This window comes from Heloderma suspectum, chromosome 6, assembly GCF_057233095.1.
Source record: "Heloderma suspectum isolate Gila_16-S chromosome 6, 16-S_ref, whole genome shotgun sequence".
Lineage (NCBI taxonomy): Eukaryota > Metazoa > Chordata > Lepidosauria > Squamata > Helodermatidae > Heloderma > Heloderma suspectum.
Window position 1 is genome coordinate 23386472 of NC_139463.1, and position 22371 is coordinate 23408842.

Sequence of the window (22371 nt, forward strand, 5' to 3'; positions counted from 1 at the left end):
AATAACATCTGTTTATGAAAGAGGGAGGTAAAACCACAAGGAACCAGCCTTGCCTTGCTATGCCTGTGGCAAGCTGAGGAACGTGGTGTCCCCAGCAATCACAGAACGCTGCTCTGCACATTGCTCTATTTCTGGGGCTGATGGTAGTATGTAGCGAATGGGCTGCCTTGTAATTATCCCTTCGTTCAGCCAAACAGCTCAGGCTCTGATTTACAACTGTACAGTACTTAATTCTCTGCAAAGAAAGCTTTCAGCTTTTGACGGGCACAAGAAGTCAAGTCGCCTGTTGCTTTAGATGCTGTTTGGGGAACAGACATCGACAGTATCTGCCTCTTCTCCGCTCACCTGTGCTCGGCCCGTCCTAAGAAATCATGTCGATCGCCCACACTGCTGGCGAGTACATGCTCTCGGATGCTTTGCTCCCCGATCCAAGTAGCTCCCGAGCAAAACGGCTTCGCTTGGAGCTATCGTGTGACCGCATCATGAAATTTGTTACAGTGGGACTGCCTCTCTTCTTGGTGTCCTTGGTATTTGCACGGGAATTTTCCACTGGTATGTTAGTGTGATCGTCCTTAAGGTGCCACAAGGCTCTTGGTTTATTCCTTCTCTTTGTTGGAGGCAACTACCAAAAAGGCCTTCTCAGAGGCTGCTTCCAGACTTTGGAATTCCCTGCTGAGGGAGGCTAGGTTGGTTCCCTCTCTGTTGTCCTTCCACCAGCAGGCAAATATGTTTTTATGCAAGCAGGCCTTTTGGCATGTAAGCTGGTCTGTTGGGTTGGGTGTTGTCTTTATTCTGTTATTGCTTTGTGTTTTTTAACGATGATGTGAATGTGCTTGTTTTTTAAAACAATTATTTTGAATTTTGGGTTTTGTTACTGTCAACTCCCTTCAGTGCCACTTCTTTGGTAGAAAGATGGGGTATAAAATAAATAAAATAAGGGGTAGACAAACTGGTACCATCCAGATGTTTTGGATCACAACTCCCCATCAGCCCCAGCTGCCGTGGCCAATAGTGAGGGATTGTGGGAGCTGTAGTCCAAAACATCTGGAGGGTGCCAGGCTGCTGACCACACTGTGGTGTGTGGCCCTCCAGATGTTGTTGGACTGCAATTCCCATCATCCTAGCCAGCATAACCAATGGTGAGGGATGATGGAAGATGAAATCCAATGATATTTGGAAGGTCACTCATTCCCCATTGCTGCCCTTCACCAGGTCAAAATCTGTTTTCAATGGGTTGGGTCCAGATCAAGTTAGGTGCACATGGGTCCCATTAAAATCAACGTGAAAAGCTAGTCATGGCGCTAGGTGTATTGATTTCAATGGGAATGAAGTGCAGCAAATACAGGGTACTTCTGGATGGAGAGCTCCTAGCACTACCAATCAAAAGGCATTGTGCAACTATTCCACTTTTTCTTCCTTAATGGATTTTTTTTCTGGTAGGAAAAAAAATTGAAGAAACTGTGGGAAAGGTACAAATTGATGACATCTTTGTCTGGACCCCCATAAAATTCCATGAATGTAGCAGTGGCATTGCACAATAACAGCCTTGTCTGGAAGCATCTTTAGTGTGGATCCAGTCCAATGCCTTTCGACAAAAAGTGCTTCCAAATGGGCATCTCCTAGCACTATCAATCAAAAGGCATGGTGCAGGGGTCCAGCCTTTCCCCCCATAATGGATCTCTTTGTGTTAAGAAAAATAAAGAAAGCACTGGGAAAACATGGGAGGGTAACAAATGGAATATGACATTGACTGGGCCCCCTGTACAATTCCATGTTCCAGGCAGGGCGATTGTGCAATTAAAAGCCTCATCTAGAAGCACCCTGAGTCTGAGAACTCCTAATCAAACTTGCTCTACCCCCAAACTTGAAGTGCTGAAATGAATCTGTTTCCAGAACTCATCCTCTACAAAATATGATATTGAACACACTCTGATTGTTCTCTTTCTCTGCTCAAATTTTTGCTGAATATTCATGAAATTGTTGATCTATAAATCTGTTTAGCATGCCAGATACCTGACTTTTGTATTTGCTGTTTGTTAGCTGATATTATGCACTGCCTGCCAAAACTATAAGAGACGTCAAGGAGTCTAATGCTGCAATTCTAAATCCATTTACTTGAGAGCAAGCTCCACTAAACTCAATGGGACTTACTTCTGAGTAGACATATAGAGGAATGTGCTGTAAAGCATTCATTCAAAAGTTGAGATGAAATGGCATATTCCAAATGCACATTTCATTTTGAATCTGAGATGTTGCTTTCAGAATTTGAATGGTGAAGTTTGGAAACTTTGGCAATATTGTTTCGGCTCTAACGGATGGTATTTTTTTTAAAAATGTAACTCTTCAGCTCATCCCTTTCATAAGAGTTGTTGGGTCTGGTTAATGTTTAAAACTAACACGGCCAGTACAATTTAGCAAAAACATTTGGTTGTTCAATTAACCTTGGGAGCATATTACTGAACCTCATGAGAGTATTATTATTGTTAAATCTATTCCTTCTGTGTTTTGTGGACTGTTAGGCATCTTTCGTTCTGTCGTATGCTCATTGATGGAATCAAAACTCTTAAGGGATGTACAAGAATTTCGTTCCAATTGTGCCAATGCACACTTGCATTAATGTGCATTAGTGCAAGTGTGAATTTGCACGCACACACACCCCAGTAAAAAAAAACTTGCAGATTTCTCAGTGATCCCTACCTATGCATGTGTTCAGTGAGGCTTATTCTTGAGTAGGTGTGCAAGGACTGCAGCCTTTATTATGTGCTTGACTCTAAATTGAAATCCAATGGGGTTTTCAGTACTCAGTTTTGGTTGGATTGTGCTTTTCACAGACAATCCTGAATATGCATGTGTGTGTGTACGTGTATGTGTGTGTATGTATAATCAACTAAACAGTGCTGCAATTAGGCAAACTCTGGATCCCAAAGGGATGCAACCAATGCAGTCAGGATCAATATGTTTAACAAAGCAATTGGTAAAACAATAATATATATTCTTTAATCTCTATAGATATTTTGGCTCCCACCTTCATCAATGACAGTACAAGAGCTGAAGAACAGGCCTCCAGGATGAAAGTTATAGAACGTTAGTGCTGTGGATGGAATTTCTAGATTGCAAGGACAGGAGGTGGTGTCATCCTCCGAGTGCAGGCCATTTGGAGTCAATGTGTCCAGTCTATAAATCCAAATGTTTCCTTTGTTTCAAGGGTTGCTGGATTACATGGTTGCTCTTTTGGAAATATTACCGTCTGAAAGATTGTGGTCATCAGAACTAAAGTGTTTTCCCACATGTTCTGTCTTCCTTGACATTACAGCTGAATTCTGGTTTCTGAAACCTGTACGAAGATCAGTGTGATTTTTGCCGACGTACAGTGTGTTGCAACTAGGGATGTACAGATTTTGTTAAATCTGTTCTGTCTTTCGTGGATTGTCGGACATCTTTCCTTCCATCGTCTGCTCGTTGTTGAAATTGGATTTTTTTTAGGGATGCATAAGAATTTTGTTCCACTTGTGCAAGTGTGAATTTGCATGAATCCCCTCCCTCACCCCGAAGTTAAAAAAAAGGGTACAAATCTGTGCAACTTGGAAAAAGCCAGTTTGCTGTGCAATCTGCAGGTTGAATTCATAAAAATCCGAACTCATCTGAATCTGTTGTGGATTTCTCCAACATCTGTAGTTGCAACTGGGGATAACACCACTTCCTGGACTTCTCTTACAACCTGAGAATTCCATCCACAGCACTAACATTCTGTAACTGTTGCCTTGGGGGCCTGTGTGTCAGATCTTGTACTAACTGTCACTGGTAAAAGGAGAATCCAAAATGTTCGATAGAGATTACAGAATGTGTGTGTGTGTGTGTGTGTGTGTGTGTCTGACTGTCTGTATTCCTGTTTTGCCAATTGCTTTGTTAAACACACACACACACACACACACACACATTATATGCACATATTTTTCTCTGGTTTTTTAAAAAATATATTTCCAAACTCAGTACTACAAGCTGCCTGCACAAGTGCCTGAACATCTCTCCCCTCACCCTCTCAGTTCCAGGATGCTGTATAGATATGGTTAGAGCAGCCTTCCCCAAGCTGGTGCTCTCCAGATGTGTTCACCCTCCACTCCCATCAGCCCCAGTCACCAGGGCCAAGGGTCAGGGATGATGGGAGTTGTAGTCTGAAACATCTGGAGACAGAGAGCACTGGTGAAGTGTGTCAGAATAGGGCTGGGGAGACACAGCTCAAACCTTCGCTCAGCCATGAAGCTCACTGTGTGACCTTGGGCCAGTCACTGTCTCTCAGCCTAGCCCACCTTGCAGGGTTGTTGTGAAGATAAAAGATAGAACCATGCATCCCGCTTGAGCTCCTTAGAAGGCTAGAGTATGCTTTAAAAAGTTGATTTAGAAGTTCCATTGAGTTCAGTGGAGCTTACTGCCAAGTCATTAGCACATTCAGGATTGCATTCTAGGGCATTTCTGTGCACCTTTGCATGAAAGCAATGCAATAGGGCTTACTTCTGAGTAAACATGCATAGGATTGTACTGTTCAGGGCAAGATGCAGCAGAAACAAAGTCTGTTTGAATCTCTCAAGTGTCTACCCTTTGGTCTGAAGCAATGTGCACAGCAAACACACCGACCTGTATGTGGCTTTGCAGAATCTGACTAATTTCAGCTGAGGTTGCACGGATGCAGTTCCCAGCCTGCCTCAGGAATGTTTATTTCTGCAGAGAGAATGGCCGAGTGAGAGGTTGGGTGGATCCAGAGGGAATAAACAAAACCCTCCCACCACCACCACCACCCCACCCCAGCTTGACCGGACTCACAAGTTACATTTTGCGGTTTCTGAAGATTTTGAGAATGCAGCAGAGATTGATGGTGGTTAGTGCTGGGATTTAGATTGCACTGTCAGCGTATATGGCATTTTACAAACTGGGGACATGGCCTCCCTTCCCCTGGTGGCAAGCAAGGCACCTGGAGGAGGTGGCTGAAGGTGCAGGTAGAGATGGGATCCTGAGGCAGGGCAGGCCTTCCACTCCCACCACTGGCCAAGACCTGCGTGGATTCAATGTCTCCCCCCCCCCCCCCAACACTGGACCTTGACTGGTTCACACTGGATTTGCAGGGATGACTGTGCCTTTATTTTTCCCCAACATTTTGGTGTGATTTGAGAAGTAGGAAACTCGGATGGGGCTGCTGATTTGCTCCTGTCCGTGGCTTTAGCAAGGGGTCAGAGAGCTCCTTCTCCCCTTCTGTTGCATCTCTTCTATGTGTTTGGCTTCAGCACTGTATGCGTTTTGTTGGCAAGTCAAGAGACTCACGTCATAGGAACACAGGAAGCTGCCTTACGCTGAGCCAGACCATTGATCTGTCTAGTCCAGTATTGTCAACACAAGACAGGCAGTGGGTCTCCCGGGTTTCAGGCAGGAGTTTTTCCAGCCCTACATGGGTGTGCTGGGGAGCGGACCTGGGACCGTTTGCATGCACAGCAGGTGCTCTACCATCAAGCTATGGCCCCACCTCCTTGCCCAGGCCTTTGGAACTGGATGAAGCTTTTGGATTATGAATTTGAAGGGAACTTTTGATGGAGGTTTTAAGTCATTTTATATTGTTTTATTAATACGTACGTACCCTGCCAGTGGTGTAGTGGTAATTTTGAAGTGCAGATGCTCATCATGATAGTCCGCATAGCTGTGCTCCCAAGGAAAATCCAAAATTGCAGGCAGAGGGGCTGATCCCTATCAACAAACTAGTTCTAGGGGTTTCCATCTGCTTGGAGCAGGTGTCCTGTAAAGCTAATGGGTCTTAATTGCCCATTCCAAACCAGGTTCACACTGGATTTGCAGGGATAACTGTGCCTTTATTTTTCTCCATCAATTTGCTGCCCTACCTGGAGATGCCAGGGATTGAACCTGGGACCGTCTGTAGGCACAGCATGTGCTCTACCACTGAGCTGCACCTCTGTCCTAAATGTGACCTGTCCCATTCATTGACCAGGAAAGAGCATTTGCTGGCTTGTGGTGCAGAGCTACGGTGAAGAACTGCTCCACTTAGATTGAGCAGGTGGATATCGTGCTCATGGAAACGGCACTTGAGGCTAACGGCTCTGTTTTCCTCCTTGTCTTCCATCCCAGGCTCTCAGATCAGTTGCTTCTCTCCTGGCAACTTCACGGGGAAACAATCTGCCTATGTGGATGCTGTGTGTTGGGACTCCTTGCTTCACTATGATTCTGATGCTGTGGAAGACTCTAGATCCAAATCCCTTTGGGTCCTCAAGGTACCAGGTTGGGGCACCTTTGGGTTTCAAAGGAAGGAATATATACATGCATTATTATTATCATCATCACTGTTATTATTGTACTACTAGCAATATTTATATCTTGCTTTTCATTGCACATGCACATATAATATACATACACGCAGCATGATCACTATGCATGGTGCTTAACAGGTCCCTGCCTCAAGGAGCTCACAATCCAAACTTCATCACAAGGGAAACAACAGAGAAAGGGAGGCCAGGATAAACAGGGTAGGAATATGAGGTTGTTTCAGTTGCACATACCTTAGATTTGGTTACAGACATCTTCTACAACCAGGTTCCCTCCATGTGTGTTGGACTCCAATACTCAGTATCCCCCAGCCAGCATGGATGTGTTGGACAACATGTTCTAGCATGGCTGGAGGATGCTGGGAGTTGCAGTCCAACACATCTGGTAGGCACCAGGTTAGGGAAGCTGCAGTAGGGAACTGGAAGCTAGGAGGTTGTGCCAAAGGCCTCATGGATAAGGTGGGTCTTGAGGAGAGACCGGAAGGAAGTGGGAGAGGTGGTGTTGCATGGGGGCAGGCAAGGAGAAGGGCTGGAATGGTGGGGGAGCAGGAGATCCTAAGAGGAATGTAGCTGACAGGCTGAGGTAATGCAGACAGGGCCAAAGCCTGCTTTCCACTCTAGGTGGTGCTGCCACATTTGCAGGTGGAGCGTCAAAGAAATGAATGGACAACTGGGGATTTTCTCATGCATTATAATAAACAGAAACGTCTCCAAACTGCTTGACAAGGCCAAACGTCTCAGAACCATTAGCTGTCAGAAACACATAAAAACTGAGTAAGAAAAAAGGTGTTTAACACCTTTCTTAAATAAACATGCAATCTTACGCATAGACAGGAAAAAAAGTCCTACAATTCCCAGCATGCTGGCTGGGTCATTCTGGGAATTGTAGGACTTTTTATCTGACTAAACATGCATAGGATTGCATCCTAAATAAATAAGTAAATACTTTCTTTCAAGTTCTCCCTTATATCCTCTGAGCGCTGTGTTATGCTCACACAGGCATAGCAGCTAAACTGGATCCTTTTCCTTAGGCATGAAAATAGATGATGGTGATAGTGAAGAATCCACGGGGGGAGTCTTGGGTGAGGGGAGCAGGGGAGGGGGCTGTGGTTCACTGGCAGAGAGCCCCTGCTTTGCATGCAGAAGGACTCAGGTTCAATCTCCAGGTAGGGCTAGGAAAGAGCCCTGCCTGAAACCCAGGTGAGCTGCTGCCCCGCCAGTCAGTGTCGACAATACTGGGCTAGATAGGCCAGTGGTCTGACTCAGTGTAAGGGGGCTTCCTCAGTTTCCAGGGTGGGTGATATAGTGGAGTTTGGGCTGCTACCACTTTTGCCCAGCCCTCATACTTTAACCCCCCACACACAAATTTTCCTATTCTACAGCAAGCTCTCATTCTTTAAATAGAAGCTGTTGCATTACAAACTTACAAGCCTGTCGTTCAACAATCCTTCGCTGAGGCAAATCAGCGAGGTGGCAGTGTACATCCGGTGGCCCCACCCTGGCTACAGCCTGCCCCAAGGGCCCGATTGCAACCAGTGGAGGCTGGTGGCTCCGATGTCAGTGGGGCGGTGAATCTGCTCTGGGTTTCAGTCAGAACCAGCCAGACCTCTATAGGAGCTCTCCAAGGTGCTGAACATCGGGACCATGGGTAGCTCCTTTAGAATCTCCAGTGCAGATTCACAACCCCACTAACACTGGAGCCCCCAGCCTCCCCTGGATTTGCAACCAAAGTGAAGAATATCTGAGTGAAAGCTCTCTCTCACACACTGAGAGTGGCCACTTATTCCTTGCCAGAAAAGAGGCAATGCATCACCCCAAAAGGGGATACAAATTTGAGAAAAAGTTGCGTATGCTGATAGATGGAATGTATAGACATAAAATTAGAAACCGTTAAACAGAAAAAAATCACACAGATCTCACGGTAAGGCTGTGACCCCACGTGTGCCTGCTCAGTCTGCTCTCCAGAAGCTAAGTGTTGATGGGCAATTTCAAGGCCCCAGCTGCTCTCCCTTCTTAGGATCTTTTGAGGCTGTTCACACAACATGCTACCCCACTCAGTGGTTGATTGTAGGCTGTTGTTGAACCGTGGGTTATCGTGTTGTCTGAACGTAGCCAGGGTGGCTTGTTAACCATGCAGTGTGGCTTTTCTCAATCAAGCCACCTTGAGGGAACCCATGGTTTGTTGTGGAGTTGTTCAGGGCAGTTAACAAGCCACATTGCGTGGTTAATAAGCCACCCTGGCTGCATTCAGACAACATGATAACCCACCCTGTGGAAAATGTGCTGTGTTCTGACAACACACTAACCCACAGTTCAGTGAACAAGCCATGGTTCCAAACAACCTACACTCAACCACTGAGTATGGATTAGCATGTTGTGTAAACAGCCCCAGTATCTTTAAAGTGGACTTGGATTGGATACTCCTTTAAATAGTGGATGCCTCCAAATAGAGGACTGTCCACTGTAAAGTAAGGCACAAGGCCATCTCACAGACGCTCCCTCCTGCACTGTGATGTGTGAGCTGTCCAAGTAACTGGCTGTGCTGGTGGGGGTTGATGAGAATTGTAGTCCAAAAGATCTGGAGGCCACCAGGTTTGGGAAGGCTGATCTAGAACGTCTATATTTCAATCATAGGGGGATGTACACATTCTCAGCTCCTGCTTACAGGAAGTGTAAATAGAGGAAGTGTTACCATCCCTTCTCCTATCGCTATTTGTTTATAACATCCAAAGCCCTTTATACTCTTCCTAACACATTCTCAGGGCGTCTCTACATTAAAGAGAAAAAAACGCAGTGCTACTGTTGTGGAGCCTTTCCGCATTTACAGCGGACTCCCAGATGACAACCCCGTGATTGCTGACAGGGGAAGTTTTCAATTTTCAAGGTTCCATAGAACTCAATGGAACAGCGCCATCGAGTGGCTATTTTAATGGTGCAACAATCAGGTATTTTTTCAACCTTATCATCTCTGGATCTTTTTAACATGGAATAACCGGGAAATACCTCTGGATGTGCCCTGGAGGTTGACGACGTCATGAAAAGGACTCACAAACTTCCGTGAGTGACCCACCACGAGTGCACGATAAAAGCCTCATGTGATGTTGCCTTCAGTATAACTTCCTCTAGGATTTCACTAGGCTGGGAGCTGGGTCCTTCCCCGCCCCCCAGCTGATCCTATGTAGTCTAATGGGCTTTAAGTTCCCAAAACAAGAACAAAGGAGAAACGGGAGAGCAGCACCAAGGTGGGGTGAGAAGCAGGGAGTGGGGAGAGAAAGGGCGGGAGAGCAACTCTCAGGTGGAAGAGGAAAATGATTCATTGGCCCAGCACAGCTGGACAGTAAGTAGCTTTCCTCCTGGGCACCGAAGAACCAAATGATGGTTACAGCAACGCCATCGTGCTTCCTGCAAGCTGTATTTTCATATAAGTATTACAGCCAAGTGGGATTTGAAACAAAACGTTGCAGTATGGAGTCCTCCTGTTCAGCTAGTCATGACCTCTTCCAAGACACTCCATTTCCACACACAACCTGCCCCAAACACCGTTCAGCCGCAACTGAGCGTGCTGAAGTCCTCATTGGGAAGTTCTTCATGGTCACGCGTGGGCTCTGTGCCTGTGCAGAGCCCCACGTCGGGAAACATCTATAGCTGAGAAATTTGGGCGGAAACCCTCCCCCGCCGTCCTAATGCTCATGTGCCTAGTGGGTCCCTGCTTATTTCCTCAGCTCTCTTTTGACTGCCACTGTGGTAGCCTCGCTTGGGGACGTCTCTGCATTCAGTGAGATATTTGTGTGATACTGCTGAGGCTGTATTCATTCTTTCTCTCCTACCGTTCTCTCTCTGACTTCATGTTTCATTATTTCGTTTTTTGTGATCCTGCGGTTGCCCTGTTGGGCGTATGGCCCTCCTGGCACCATTCCAAAAGTGTGTCCGCTGTGGGAGCATGCTCAGTCGTCACTGGGACATTTTGGGGTGTGGGTGAAGTTTGTCCCTTGGGGTTTTATTTGCCCCTAGTGGTTTTTTTAAAATTTCTACAAACCTCCTTGGCGTTCCTCTGAGCATGGTGATACCTTCCTGTGTCCTTCCCCAATCTGAATCTGTCCTTCTCCAGATGTGTTTGGTCAGGTACAACTCCCAGAATCCCTCGTCCAGAGGGCGCCAGGTCAGGGAAGGCTACCTTCATTCTTCACTGGCCATGTTTTGGCCACAATCCTGGCAGCATACACAATGTCGGCTCACTTTTAGAAGGGCCAATAGTGCTTACAGAAAGCACAATAATAGCTCCCTACATGCATTACGTGCATGGAGGAGGTCCATGTGTGGAGCAAAGAGTGGGGCTGCCCTCCTGGCCCTGCCCTAAACATCGTGCCGCCCAGACATCCGCACACTGAGGGCAAGCGCCTGAAGAGGAAACTGCTCATTCATAGGCATTCCTCTTCGGACAGCTGCACTCAAGGCATAGATATTGGGGTGGGGCTCAGCCAACCATGCAGAATAGGGGCTGGGTCTAGCCGCATAGCCCAGTTCCTTACTGTAAGCATGTGCAATGCATGAAGGAAGCTAATGGCACTGCTGCGTTCAAATTATTTGGCTTTAGAGGCCCCTGAAGAAACATGTTGGGTCAATACATCTTCCCTCCCTTCACTGCACTTGGCTTCCAGTGTTGCAGCAATCTCTACTGTGCCCCCCCCCCCGCCCCGTTTTCTTTCTCTAGGTCTTTCCATATTCCTTGCTGGTGATCGCGGTCGCCATGTATTTACCCTACCTGCTCTGGAGATACGCCGCTGTCCCGTCGCTAAACTGTGACTTGTTCTTCATCATTGATGAACTGGATAAATCCTACAACCGTTCCATCCGCTTGGTGCAGTACATGGTGAAGCTCCAACAGGATGGGACCGACCCAGAGGAATTGTGGGAGGAGTTTGACAAGTAAGCTCAGAGCGATGGGCGCTGACTGTAGTTCAGTGGTGGAACACAGGCAGTGCAGACAGAAGGCCCCAGGCTCAATCCCTGGCACCTCCAGTGAAAAGAACAGGGTAAGGCAGTTATGGGGAAGACCCAGTGGAAGCTGGTGGCTCCGATTCTGGTGGGGCTATGGATCCATTCTGCGTTTCATTCAGAACCAGCCAGAACTCTAAAGGAGCTATCCAAGGTGCTGAACCAGATCTCCAAAATAGGTTCAGCACCTTGGATAGCTTCCCTTGAGCTCTGGCTGCTTCTGACTAAAACCCAGAATGGATTCACAGCCCCACCAACATCGAAGCCACCAGCCTCCATTACAAAGACCTCTGCGTGAGACCCTAGAAAGCCACTGCCAAACAGTGTAGATCAGCCTTTGCCAACCTGGGGATGACGGGATCTGTAGTCCAACACATCTGGGGGGCGTCCAGTTGCAGAAGGCTGGAGTAGATAATACTAGGCAAATTGGTAGCTTCCTGCGTCCCTAAGAGCTTGATGGGTAGTCAGTGGTTGCTCAGCAGTTGATACTTCTGTTCTTGCCTGTCTTGCAACCTGTCTACGGACCGATTGCCTCTCCAGTGTTTTGCTTGAAAACACCTGAAGTGCCTTTCCCCCCCTTGTCCTGCACTTGCCTCTTTTTGTTGTTGTTTATTTGGTCAGTCGCTTCCGACTCTTTGTGACTTAATGGACCAGCCCACGCCAGAGCTTCCTGTCGGCTGTCGCCACCCCCAGCTCCCCCAAGGTCAAGTCCGTCACCTCCAAAATATCATCCATCCATCTTGCCCTTGGTCGGCCCCTCTTCCTTTGGCCTTCCACTTTCCCTAGCATCAGCATCTTCTCCAGGGTATCCTGTCTTCTCATTATGTGGCCAAAGTACTTCAGTTTTGCCTTTCATATCATTCCCTCAAGTGAGCAGTCTGGCTTTATTTCCTGGAGTATGGACTGGTTTGATCTTCTTGCAGTCCAAGGCAATCTCAGAATTTTCCTCCAGCACCACAGTTCAAAAGCATCTATCTTCCTTCGCTCAGCCTTCCTTATGGTCCAGCTCTCGCAGCCATAGGTTACTACGGGGAATACAATTGCTTTCACTATGCGGACCTTTGTTGTCAGTGTGCTGTCTCTGCTCTTCACTATTTTATCCAGATTTGTCATTGCTGTCCTCCCAAGAAGTAAATGTCTTCTGATTTCCTGGCTGCAGTCAGCGTCTGCAGTAATCTTTGCGCCTAGAAAGACAAAGTCTGTCATGTCTCCACGTTTTCTCCCTCTGTTTGCCGGTTATCAATCAAGCTGGTTGCCATAATCTTGGTTTTTTTGAGGTTTAACTGCAACCCAGCTTTTGCACTTTCTTCTTTTACCTTCATCATGAGGTTCCTCAGCTCCTCCTCACTTTCAGCCATCAAAGTGGTATCATCTGCATATCTGAGATCGTTAATGTCTCTTCCAGCGATTTTAACTCCAGCCTTGGCTTCATCAAGCCCAGCACGTCGCATGATGTGTTCTGCATACAGGTTGAATAGGTAGGGTGAGAGTATACAACCCTGCCATACTCCTTTCCCAATCTTAAACCAGTCCATTGTTCCGTGGTCTGTTCTTACCGTTGCTACTTGGTCGTTATACAGATTCCTCAGGAGGCAGACAAGATGACTTGGTATCCCCGTACCACCAAGAACTTGCCACAATTTGTTATGATCCACACAGTCAAAGGCTTTAGAATAGTCAAAGAACAGAAATAGACGTTTTTCTGAAACTCCCTGGCTTTCTCCATCATCCAGCGGATATTGGCAATTTGGTCTCTAGTTCCTCTGCCTTTTCTAAACCCAGCTTGTACATCTGGCAATTCTCGTTCCATGAATTGCTGGAGTCTACCTTGCAAGATCTTGAGCATTACCTTACTGGCATGTGAAATAAGTGCCACTGTTCGATAGTTTGAACATTCTTTGGTGCTTCCTTTTTTTGGTATGGGGATATAAGTTGATTTTTTCCAATCCGTTGGCCATTCTTGTGTTTTCCAAATTTGCTGGCATATGGCATGCATCACCTTGACAGCATCATCTTGCAAGATTTTAAACAGTTCAGCTGGGATACCATCATCTCCTGCTGCCTTGTTATTAGCAATGCTTCTTAAGGCCCATTCAACCTCACTCTTCAGGATGTCTGGCTCTAGCTCACTGACCACACCGTCAAATCTATCCCCGATATTATTATCCTTCCTATACAGATCTTCCGTATATTCTTGCCACCTTTTCTTGATCTCTTCTGCTTCTGTTAGGTCCTTGCCATCTTTGTTTTTGATCATACCCATTTTTGCCAGGAATTTACCTCCAATGTTTCTAATTTTCTGGAAGAGGTCTCTTGTCCTTCCTATTCTATTATCTTCTTCCGCTTCCGCGCATTGCTTGTTTAAAAATAATTCCTTATCTCTTCTGGCTAACCTCTGGAATTTTGCATTTAATTGGGCATATCTCCCCCTATCACTGTTGCCTTTTGCTTTCCTTCTTTCTTGGGCTGCTTCCAGTGTCTCAGCAGACAGCCATCTTGCCTTCTTGGTTTTCTTTTTCTTTGGGATGTTTTTTGTTGCCGCCTCCTGAACAATGTTGCGAACTTCTGTCCATAGTTCTTCCGTGACCCTATCTACTAAATCTAGTCCCTTAAATCTATTCTTCACCTCCAATGCATATTCATTAGGAATATTAGTGAGCTCATATCTAACTGATCTGTGGGTCTTCCCTATTCTCTTTAGTCTGATTCTAAATTGTGCAATAAGAAGTTCATGATCTGAACTACAATCAGCTCCAGGTCTTGTTTTTACCAACTGCATAGATGTCCGCCACCTTTGGCTACAAAGGATGTAGTCAATCTGATTTCGGTGTCGACCGTCTGGTGAAGTCCATGTATAAAGTCGTCTCTTAGGTTGTTGGAAGAGAGTGTTCATTACGCACAGCGAGTTGTCTTGGCAAAATTTTATCAGCCTATGTCCTGCTTCATTTTGTTCTCCCAGACCATGCTTGCCTGTAATTCCAGGTGTCGTTTGACTATCCACCTTAGCATTCCAGTCTCCTGATATGAAAATAACATCTTTGTTTGGCGTACTATCCAGTAGGTGCTGCAGATCCTCATAGAACTGATCTACTTCTGCTTCTTCAGCATCTGTGGTTGGGGCGTATATTTGGATCACTGTGATGTTAAATGGCTTACCCTGAATTCCAATTGAGATCATTCTGTCATTTTTTGGATTGCATCCAAGCACTGCTTTAGCCACTTTATTATTAATTATGAAGGCTACTCCATTTCTTCTGTGGCCCTCTTGTCCACAGTAGTAGGTCTGGTGGTCATTTGATGTGAAGTGGCCCATTCCAGTCCATTTCAGTTCACTGACACCCAAAATGTCTATATTTAATCTTGACATCTCCCCAATAACCACATCCAATTTGCCCTGGCTCATAGATCTTACATTCCAGGTTCCTATGGTGTGTTGATTTTTAAAACATCAGATTCGTCGTTCACCACCAGCACCATCGGCTGCTAGCCGTCCTTTCGGCTTTGAGCTAGCTGCGTCATCACATCTGGGGCTAGTTGAACTTATCCTCTGTTCCTCCCCAGTAGCATTTTGACCATCTTCCGACCTGGGAGTCCCATCTTCCAATGGTATACCGACATATCTCTGGTTGTACTGATCCATTTAGTTTTCATGGCAAGAATACTGGGGTGGGTTGCCGTTTCCTTCCCCAGGGATTGTATTTAGTCTGATCTCTCTGCCATGACCTTCCCATCTTGGGTGTCCCTTCATGGTTTAGCTCATGATGTCACTGAGGTGCTCAAGCTCCAGCACCATGACAAGGTAACGATCTCCTTTGCTGGAGAAGAAGTCCTTTGCACTTGCCTCAGATGCCCTGTAAACCCTCCTTTTTAGCTTTGAAACATGATCCCAGGCCACCTTGCTCCTGCCAAGTCTCCTTGTGTGGTCAATGGACCGACTCTGTTCTTCTGTCCTCACTAACCTGGGCCTAGTTCTCTCTGTAGTAGTAAATCTGTGAGAGGGCGGTACCACTCAAGACTGCATGTGGGAGCTCATGTGACTCACATGGCTCCTGTGTTAAAAAATAAGTAACATAGCATAGAGAAAGCTAACATGTCAGGGAGAAGAGTTGTAATCTAGCTTCATCTGGTCTTGCTAGTTTTCTATATGCAGTGAATTTGCTTTGACCGGAGGAGCTTTTCTTTTTTCTTTAGTGGAATGGCTGCAGGTGACGTGCTACTTCCTAGGGAGGGAGGCCAAGATGGTAGTGGTGAGCATCTGCAGAGCCCAAAGCATATCTTAGAGACTCTGGGTAGCATCGAACTGTGTCATTCCGTTAGGGCTAGCGGAATCTAGGTTCCGAACTATGTAGAAGAGACTCCAACTAAAGTTATGCTTGTGCAAGTGGTTGTGTATAACGCTTGTGCAACCACTTGTGCAACAGAAAGATTTGGAGGCGCTCTGCTAGTGCTATTTGAGTTTGCAGAATGACGCTGTTGGATACTGCCCTGAATGATTTGGCATTCTCATGGTTGGGAGTAAGCAGCTGGCTATTTGAGTGTCATCAGGAGTGTCTCATAGGCCCCAATAACTCTTGAGCCAGCTCTGTTGGAGCATGTGTGTATTTATATGTAATTAAAGTATTTTTATCCCGCTCCTCAGCCAAAACGGCTCCCAGAGCGGGCAGTTTACATACCATTAATAAAAACAAGACTGTCCTTGCCTGCAGGCTTATGATCTAAAAGGACATGACACAAAAGGAAAAAGGAATGGGGAGGGAAGAGGAAAAAAGCACATGGTTGGATTTTCAGCAGAGTTGGTGGAATGGCCCTGCTTCTCACCTATGCTGCAGCCTGCTGAAATGGCTGCTGGGGGAGACAGTCAAGGGAGGAGCCTGATGGACGTGGTCTTATGGCAGGACTGGTGGAATGGCCTGGCTTCCCATCTCACCTCTGTCTGCAGCTCCTTCCTCCCCTCTCTTGCATTCTCGGCACAGTGAGGCAGAGCTCCACCAATTAACCAATATAAAGGTCAAAAAGCTCTACTCCAGCTTCACAGTCCTTGTTTTCTTGCCCAGGGCTCGCAAGGAACGATATTTTGAGTTCCCTCTGCTGGAGAGGTACCTCACATGCAAGCAACGCTCCCACTACCTTGTTGGCATCTACGTGTTGCGGAACCTTGTCCTCCTCTCTCTCATCGCTGCCACTTGTTTCTACCTGGGATACTGTCATGTGGCTGTATTTTTCCAAGAGGAGTTCAGCTGCGCAATCAAGGCAGGACTCCTAAGAGATGAGGCTCACATCCCAGACTCGATTCCTTGCAAGCTGCTTTTCTTCTCAGTCTTCCAGCTGACCAGCATCTGCCTCGGCTGCGTCTACATCCTCCTGGGGCCCATCATAATCTACCACTTACTCCAGCTGTGTCAGTGGGACAAGCGGCTCTTGTCCATCTATGAGATGCTGCCAGCATTCGACCTCCTCAGTAGGAAGATGCTGACCTGTCCTTTCAACGACTTGAATATCATCTTGCTGTTCCTGCGAGCCAATATCTCAGAAGTTAAGTCCTTCAGCAGGCTAAGTGTCCTATGCACACTAAGGGACGTCACTGCAGACAAGGAGAACATTGACACCGTGGTGGACTTTATGACCCTCCTTGCTGGCCTGGAGATGTCCAAGCCTAAGCATCACATCTGCACTGATGGAAACTCACTTCATCCCAACAGTGAAATTATTGGTAAGTTCATGCCTGCAAAGCGCAGTTCAATTCCATGCAAGAGCTTTCATGCCTGCAAAGCACAGCTCAATTCTGCGCGACTGCTTTCATGCCTGCAAAGCACAGCTCAGTTCTATGCAGGTGTTTAAGAGCGGTGTTAATGTTTAAATGCTTTTAAATACCCTTTTATCTCTGATCACTGATGGGAGATAGCAGCAGAAGCGGCATGCAGGCCAGATGGGGAACCCCTGTGGGACACATCTGGCCTGTGGGCCAGAGGCTCCCAACCCCTGGGTAAGCGGTACTAGAAGAAATCAAAGCTGTCTTTTTTCTGAATGATGGCTGCAATGTAGTTTAGACTTGCCCATACTCATCCCATTCCAGGGTTGGGGGGTGTTAGCCATGTTAGTCTGTTGCAGAAAAATAAAAATGAAGTTTTGTGGCATCTTTACATTTATTATGGCATAGGTTTCATGAACTGGAGTCCATCTGATGGACTGGTCTGTCTAATCTGTGAAAGCTGATGCCATAATACACTGGTTAGTCTTTAAGAAGACCTGCTAGATCAGACCAAAGGGTTATTTACTCCAGCTCCTGTTTCCCAAAGTGGCCAACCAGATATCTCTGGGAAGCCCACAAGCAGGACATTAGCACAATGTTCCCCAGAAACTGGTATTCAAAGGCACACTCCGATACTAGAGCTAATATATGTGTACATATAGCACCATTTTGACTAGTAGCCACTGACCATCTTCTCCTCCACAAGGCTCTTTGTTGGATTAGTCCCTAGTTATCCATTCCATACCTCTTTCTTTTCTCTCCTCGTCTGCTGAAATGTAGACTGTAAGCTCTTCAGGGCAGGGAATGTGCCCTCAACAGTGCCAATAGGGACCAGAAAAAAGAGCTGTAAGGCTGGAAATCAAAGTAAAAAGAACAGCTGCACCAATTAAATTCCCAACACATTTCGACACTTGGTCTTTATCAAGGGAAACACTCTTGGGGATTCTTTTGGAGGATTCCCTCTCCCTTGCTTCTTCCAAAAAAGACTGAAAGTATTCTACCTCTCTTTTAAGGTAGAATACTTTTCATTCTTCTTTGGAAGAAGCAAGGGAGAGGGAATCCTCCAAAAGAATCTCCAAGAGTTTTTCCCTCGATAAAGACCAAGTGTCGAAATACATTAGGAATTTAATTGGAACAGGGAACGTACCCTCCCTCTGCTGTCACATCATACTGCAAAGCACCTATGTACACTGACTCTGCTGCCTATATCAGAGCTTCTTAAGTGTGGTTTAAGCTCACTGAGATGGGGAATTAGGGAAGGGGCATAGCTCAGTCGTAGAACACATGCTTTGCATGTTAAAGAATTGAGGTTCCATCCCTGGCATCTCCAGGAAGGGCTTTGCACAAGGGTAGGAAACCCCAGGCCTGGGGGCCAAGACCAACCTTCCTCAGGTCCCAATCTGGCCCTCTGGGATTCCCAGAGGGCCATGCCCCCTTTCAACCAACCAACAATAGTTTGGTGGTTTCCAAGCAGTTTTCCCCCCATTCTAAAAAGCTGAAATGCCTCTCCTAAAGCTGGCAGTAGGACCTTTAACCTAAAATATGCTGGTATTTTTGGCTCCACTCCTTTGGCCTTCAGCCCCGCCCACCACTGGATGCAGTCCCTGAGAGCTTCTCTGAAATGGAATGCGGGCCTCAGTTCTGTACCCCTGCTGTATCTTTTGTACCAGGCTCTGGTTGGTGGATCTTGGGGTTCTAGTAAAAACCAAAGTAGATCCTGCAAGTCTGAAGCCTGCCCACCCATTTTTAAGTTATCACCTACAGCTCAGATTAAGCCTTGTCTTTTGATATCAGAGGCGTTCTGCTGTGCCATGTGATAAACTGCAATAGGTGTGTGCCCAGTAGAGTATTATAGTATGAGCCAATGGCTTTTTAATCTGCTACTGTTGTTGTTTTTTAAGTTGGGACATAAGAGAGACTTTGCACGCCTGCCTGCATTTGTGGACAGCTATGGAAATTTACTTTGCATGGCAAGAGCCAAGAAAGAAAAACAGTGACTGCTGTTTCTGTAACTCCATGGGGGGAAAAATAGATTCCTTTCATAGAGCAGCTCTAAGGCTACGTGCAGCAAAGCACGGAGCAACAGCATGATTCCTGGAAGCAACAAAGCCCATGATATCAGATCCCTCAAGTTCTGAAGAGAAATAGGAAAGGCTCACCACTACTAGGGGGGGATAGCACCCTGTTATTGTTCTACTGAACACAAGCTGTATGGGCAGCAGTATTTCTCAAATGTTTTGAGCTCAAGCCCCCGCTTCTGAATTTACATGGTCTTCTGCCCATCCCCAACCAATTCAGCACCAATAATCTGCTCCCCAGGTGAATGTGCAACAATCCTTGCATGCAGTTGTGTACAACATTTGTGTACATGTTTGTATGCAACCTTGGTATTTACTGATTCATGATGCTAGTTATGATTTTTAGTTTATGGCTAACTGATTTGTTATATAGTTGTACTCTGTTTTAACTATAGAGTGTGTGTGTGTGTGTGTGTGTGTGTGGTAGTACTGTTATACTCTACCTGGATATGTTGTAATTAGGGATGACTGCAATGGATTCAAATGAGCTCAGATTGCTATGAATCCAACCTGTGGATTCTGCAGCAGATAGATATCTTCCAAGTCACAAAGATTCTGTGGCTTGCAGACTGGTTTTTCACTTTTGGTGGTGGTGATGGGAGATTTGGCTAATTTGCATTAATATGAATAATGTAAATGCACAGCAATAATGCTAATTAGTACAAGTAGAACGAAATTCTGGTAAAAAAATCCGATTCTGTCAATAAGCAGACAACAGAACAAAAGACGCCTGACAATCCGCGAAACACAGACACAACCGATTTAACAAAATCCCTACATCCCTAGTAGTAATGTAGCTGAAAGGTGCTACAGAAATATCGTAAATTTAAAAAATATACAGCTCCTAACATAGCCTTCTCAGAACTGGCATTCTCCAGAGGTGAACAACTCCCATCATCCTGAAAAACCCCTGGAGAACGCCAATTCTGAGAAGGCTGGTCTAACATGTACAGATCTGTGGGCTGGGGTAGTCATTCTACACTGGTGTTAGAACAGAAGAGATCCTCTGTCCTCTTGCTAAAACAAAAAGAACACACAAAAAACCTTGTACTGGGAGCTATGCTGTTCTCAAGGGCCCAGTGCTGCAACTAGCCCAATCTGGCACAGCCTGGGTGATCTTCAGAAAGTCTACTCAACAGCAGGGAAGGGGAAAGCAAGAGGCAGAGTACAGTAGCTTGCCTAGCAGCGAGGTCAAAGAAGGTAGCCCAGTCAGCAGAGGATGTTAGATAACAACCATCTACTGTCATTTCCCAGAAGGTAGCCCAGGACAGTAGGGCCTGAGAAAGATGTTTTCAAAGCAGAGATGCATCTGGATATGAGACCATCGCAATCCCATTGCAGGGTGTCCATATGTTCTCTTTGACAGAGGGCAGTCCTCTATTTGGAGGGCTATCCTATCCAATTCCTGTTTAAAGATAAAGAACCATAAGAACTATTGCTTGTCCACCATTAGCACCTGGACAGGCAGGCACGCAGGTAGTCATCTGGTCGCAGTCTTCTGCACTATGACGAGATGCTATAATTTAAATAAAAATTCAGTACAATTATGGCTAACACCAGAACATCACACCTTTTAAGGCAAAAGGGCTTTGAGGCCACTGCCCCTCAGGAGAACATCACACCATGCACATAGAAACTTCTCAGGGAGGGAGCACGTGCTTTGCAGGTTCAATCCCTGGCATCTCGAGTTTAAAAAGGGTGGGGGAGAACAGATAGCAGGTGATGACAGGAAATATCCTTCTCTGCTGGAGACACTAGAACAGCCTCTCCCAAGCTGGTGCCCCCCAGATGTTTTGGACTTCAACTCCCATCAGCTGCAGCCAGCATGGCCAACAGTCAGGGATGATGGAGCTGTAGTCTAAAACATCAAGAGGGAACCAGGTATGGGAAGGCTGATTTAGTGGGAGAAGGCCATGTCATTTACAAATGGTATAGTATGACAAAAGTACTGCTGAAAGTCTTCAGGCCAGGAAATATTTTTCTGCTGCTGCACTGAAGGCACAATTCTGCGACTACCACAGCAAAGGCTGCCTGAGCAGAATTTGGCCTGATGCAAGATGTTTCTCTGGAGCGTTTCTTCAGGGCACTGGCAAAAGGTCTTTTTACCGATCAGTTGCCTTTGTCCAGTAGGGTGTGTGGTCTGGATGCAGTTCGGCAGGACTGAGGCAACTCTGACTCCCATGAGCTACAGAAAGCTCTGCAGAGAGTGGTTTTTTGGCTCATGGGAAGAGCAGGCAGTCCCACAAATCCCATACTGGGGTTCCTTAAGTTGTCCTTGTTTTGCATTTCTGTCTGGCCTCTCTCTTTCACATAGACCACAGGGGTAGCTCTCCGGAGGTTTGGACTGTAATTCCCACCAGCCCCAGCCAGCATAGCCAAAGATCAGGGATTATGGGAGTTGTAGGCCAAAACATCTGGAAGAACCCAGGTTGGGGGAAGGCTATATATAGTCTGCCATTTCTCATACTATGTACAGATGGTGAGCTTGTTACATTTGTATTCCATCCTTCCTCTAATGAGATTGGGGCAGGCTGTGCTACATGGTGTATGTATGCATTTAATTTGCATGTGCAGTAGATAAAACATAAGAGATGGTGCTACTGTAGTGCACACTACAGTACTTAAGCCCATGCCTTGGTTTGGGTTTGCCTGTTGTTGTTTGAGCTGGACAGCTGCACAGGGGCTAATAACCTGACTCAGGACTTCCTGCTTTTCTCCAAACATGCCACAAACCCCTTCCAGCAGTGCTACATGGAGCAGCATCCGTACCAGCGATTGGTCATTCATGAGATGCAGCATCATTTTTAACACGGTCTTTTCTTTCTTGTATCTAGACATGAAAACTGCTTTGGAATCTAAAGAAAACTGACCCATGCCTCATTCAATGGAGCAGCAAACAAGGAAATGGGACTGGTGAATGGGACTGGGGCACAGAAAATGACAGCCAGTACCCCCACATCCTATACAATGCTATCTCCTATGGGCACTGGGTCGTCATTAAAATTCCAAGCTGTATCACGTTGCTCTGGTGGAGCAGTGTCTAGGCACCATCCTAAACACTTGTTTATTGGGTATCAATTGCATTGAATTTAATATTTGTAATAAAGTTAATATACTGGCAAATGCCTTTGCCTTGTTTGTTCTCCCAAAGTTAGACATCCAGTGTCCTGTGCCTTTAACTGCTGTCTGCCAGGCAGCAGTTAAACAGGGGTAGGTTTTATGGCACAGC

General features: G+C 46.2%; 2 protein-coding genes across 2 annotated transcripts in view; one reads left to right on the top strand and one right to left on the bottom strand.

The window, feature by feature from the left end:
* On the top strand, nucleotides 1–22262 carry PANX3 (pannexin 3). Its single transcript, XM_084803785.1, has 5 exons — nucleotides 1–552; nucleotides 6127–6269; nucleotides 11032–11246; nucleotides 16370–17025; nucleotides 21977–22262. Exons 1-5 carry the CDS (start codon nucleotides 372–374, stop codon nucleotides 22009–22011), a joined length of 1230 nt encoding a protein of 409 aa, XP_084659911.1. The 5' UTR covers nucleotides 1–371; the 3' UTR covers nucleotides 22012–22262.
* The window catches only part of SIAE (sialic acid acetylesterase), a 27861-nt gene continuing 22933 nt past the window's right edge, over nucleotides 17444–22371 (bottom strand). The window contains exon 14 of the transcript XR_014783724.1: nucleotides 17444–17916. The gene's annotated coding sequence lies outside the window, so the exon portion shown is untranslated. The remainder of the gene's footprint in view (nucleotides 17917–22371) is intronic.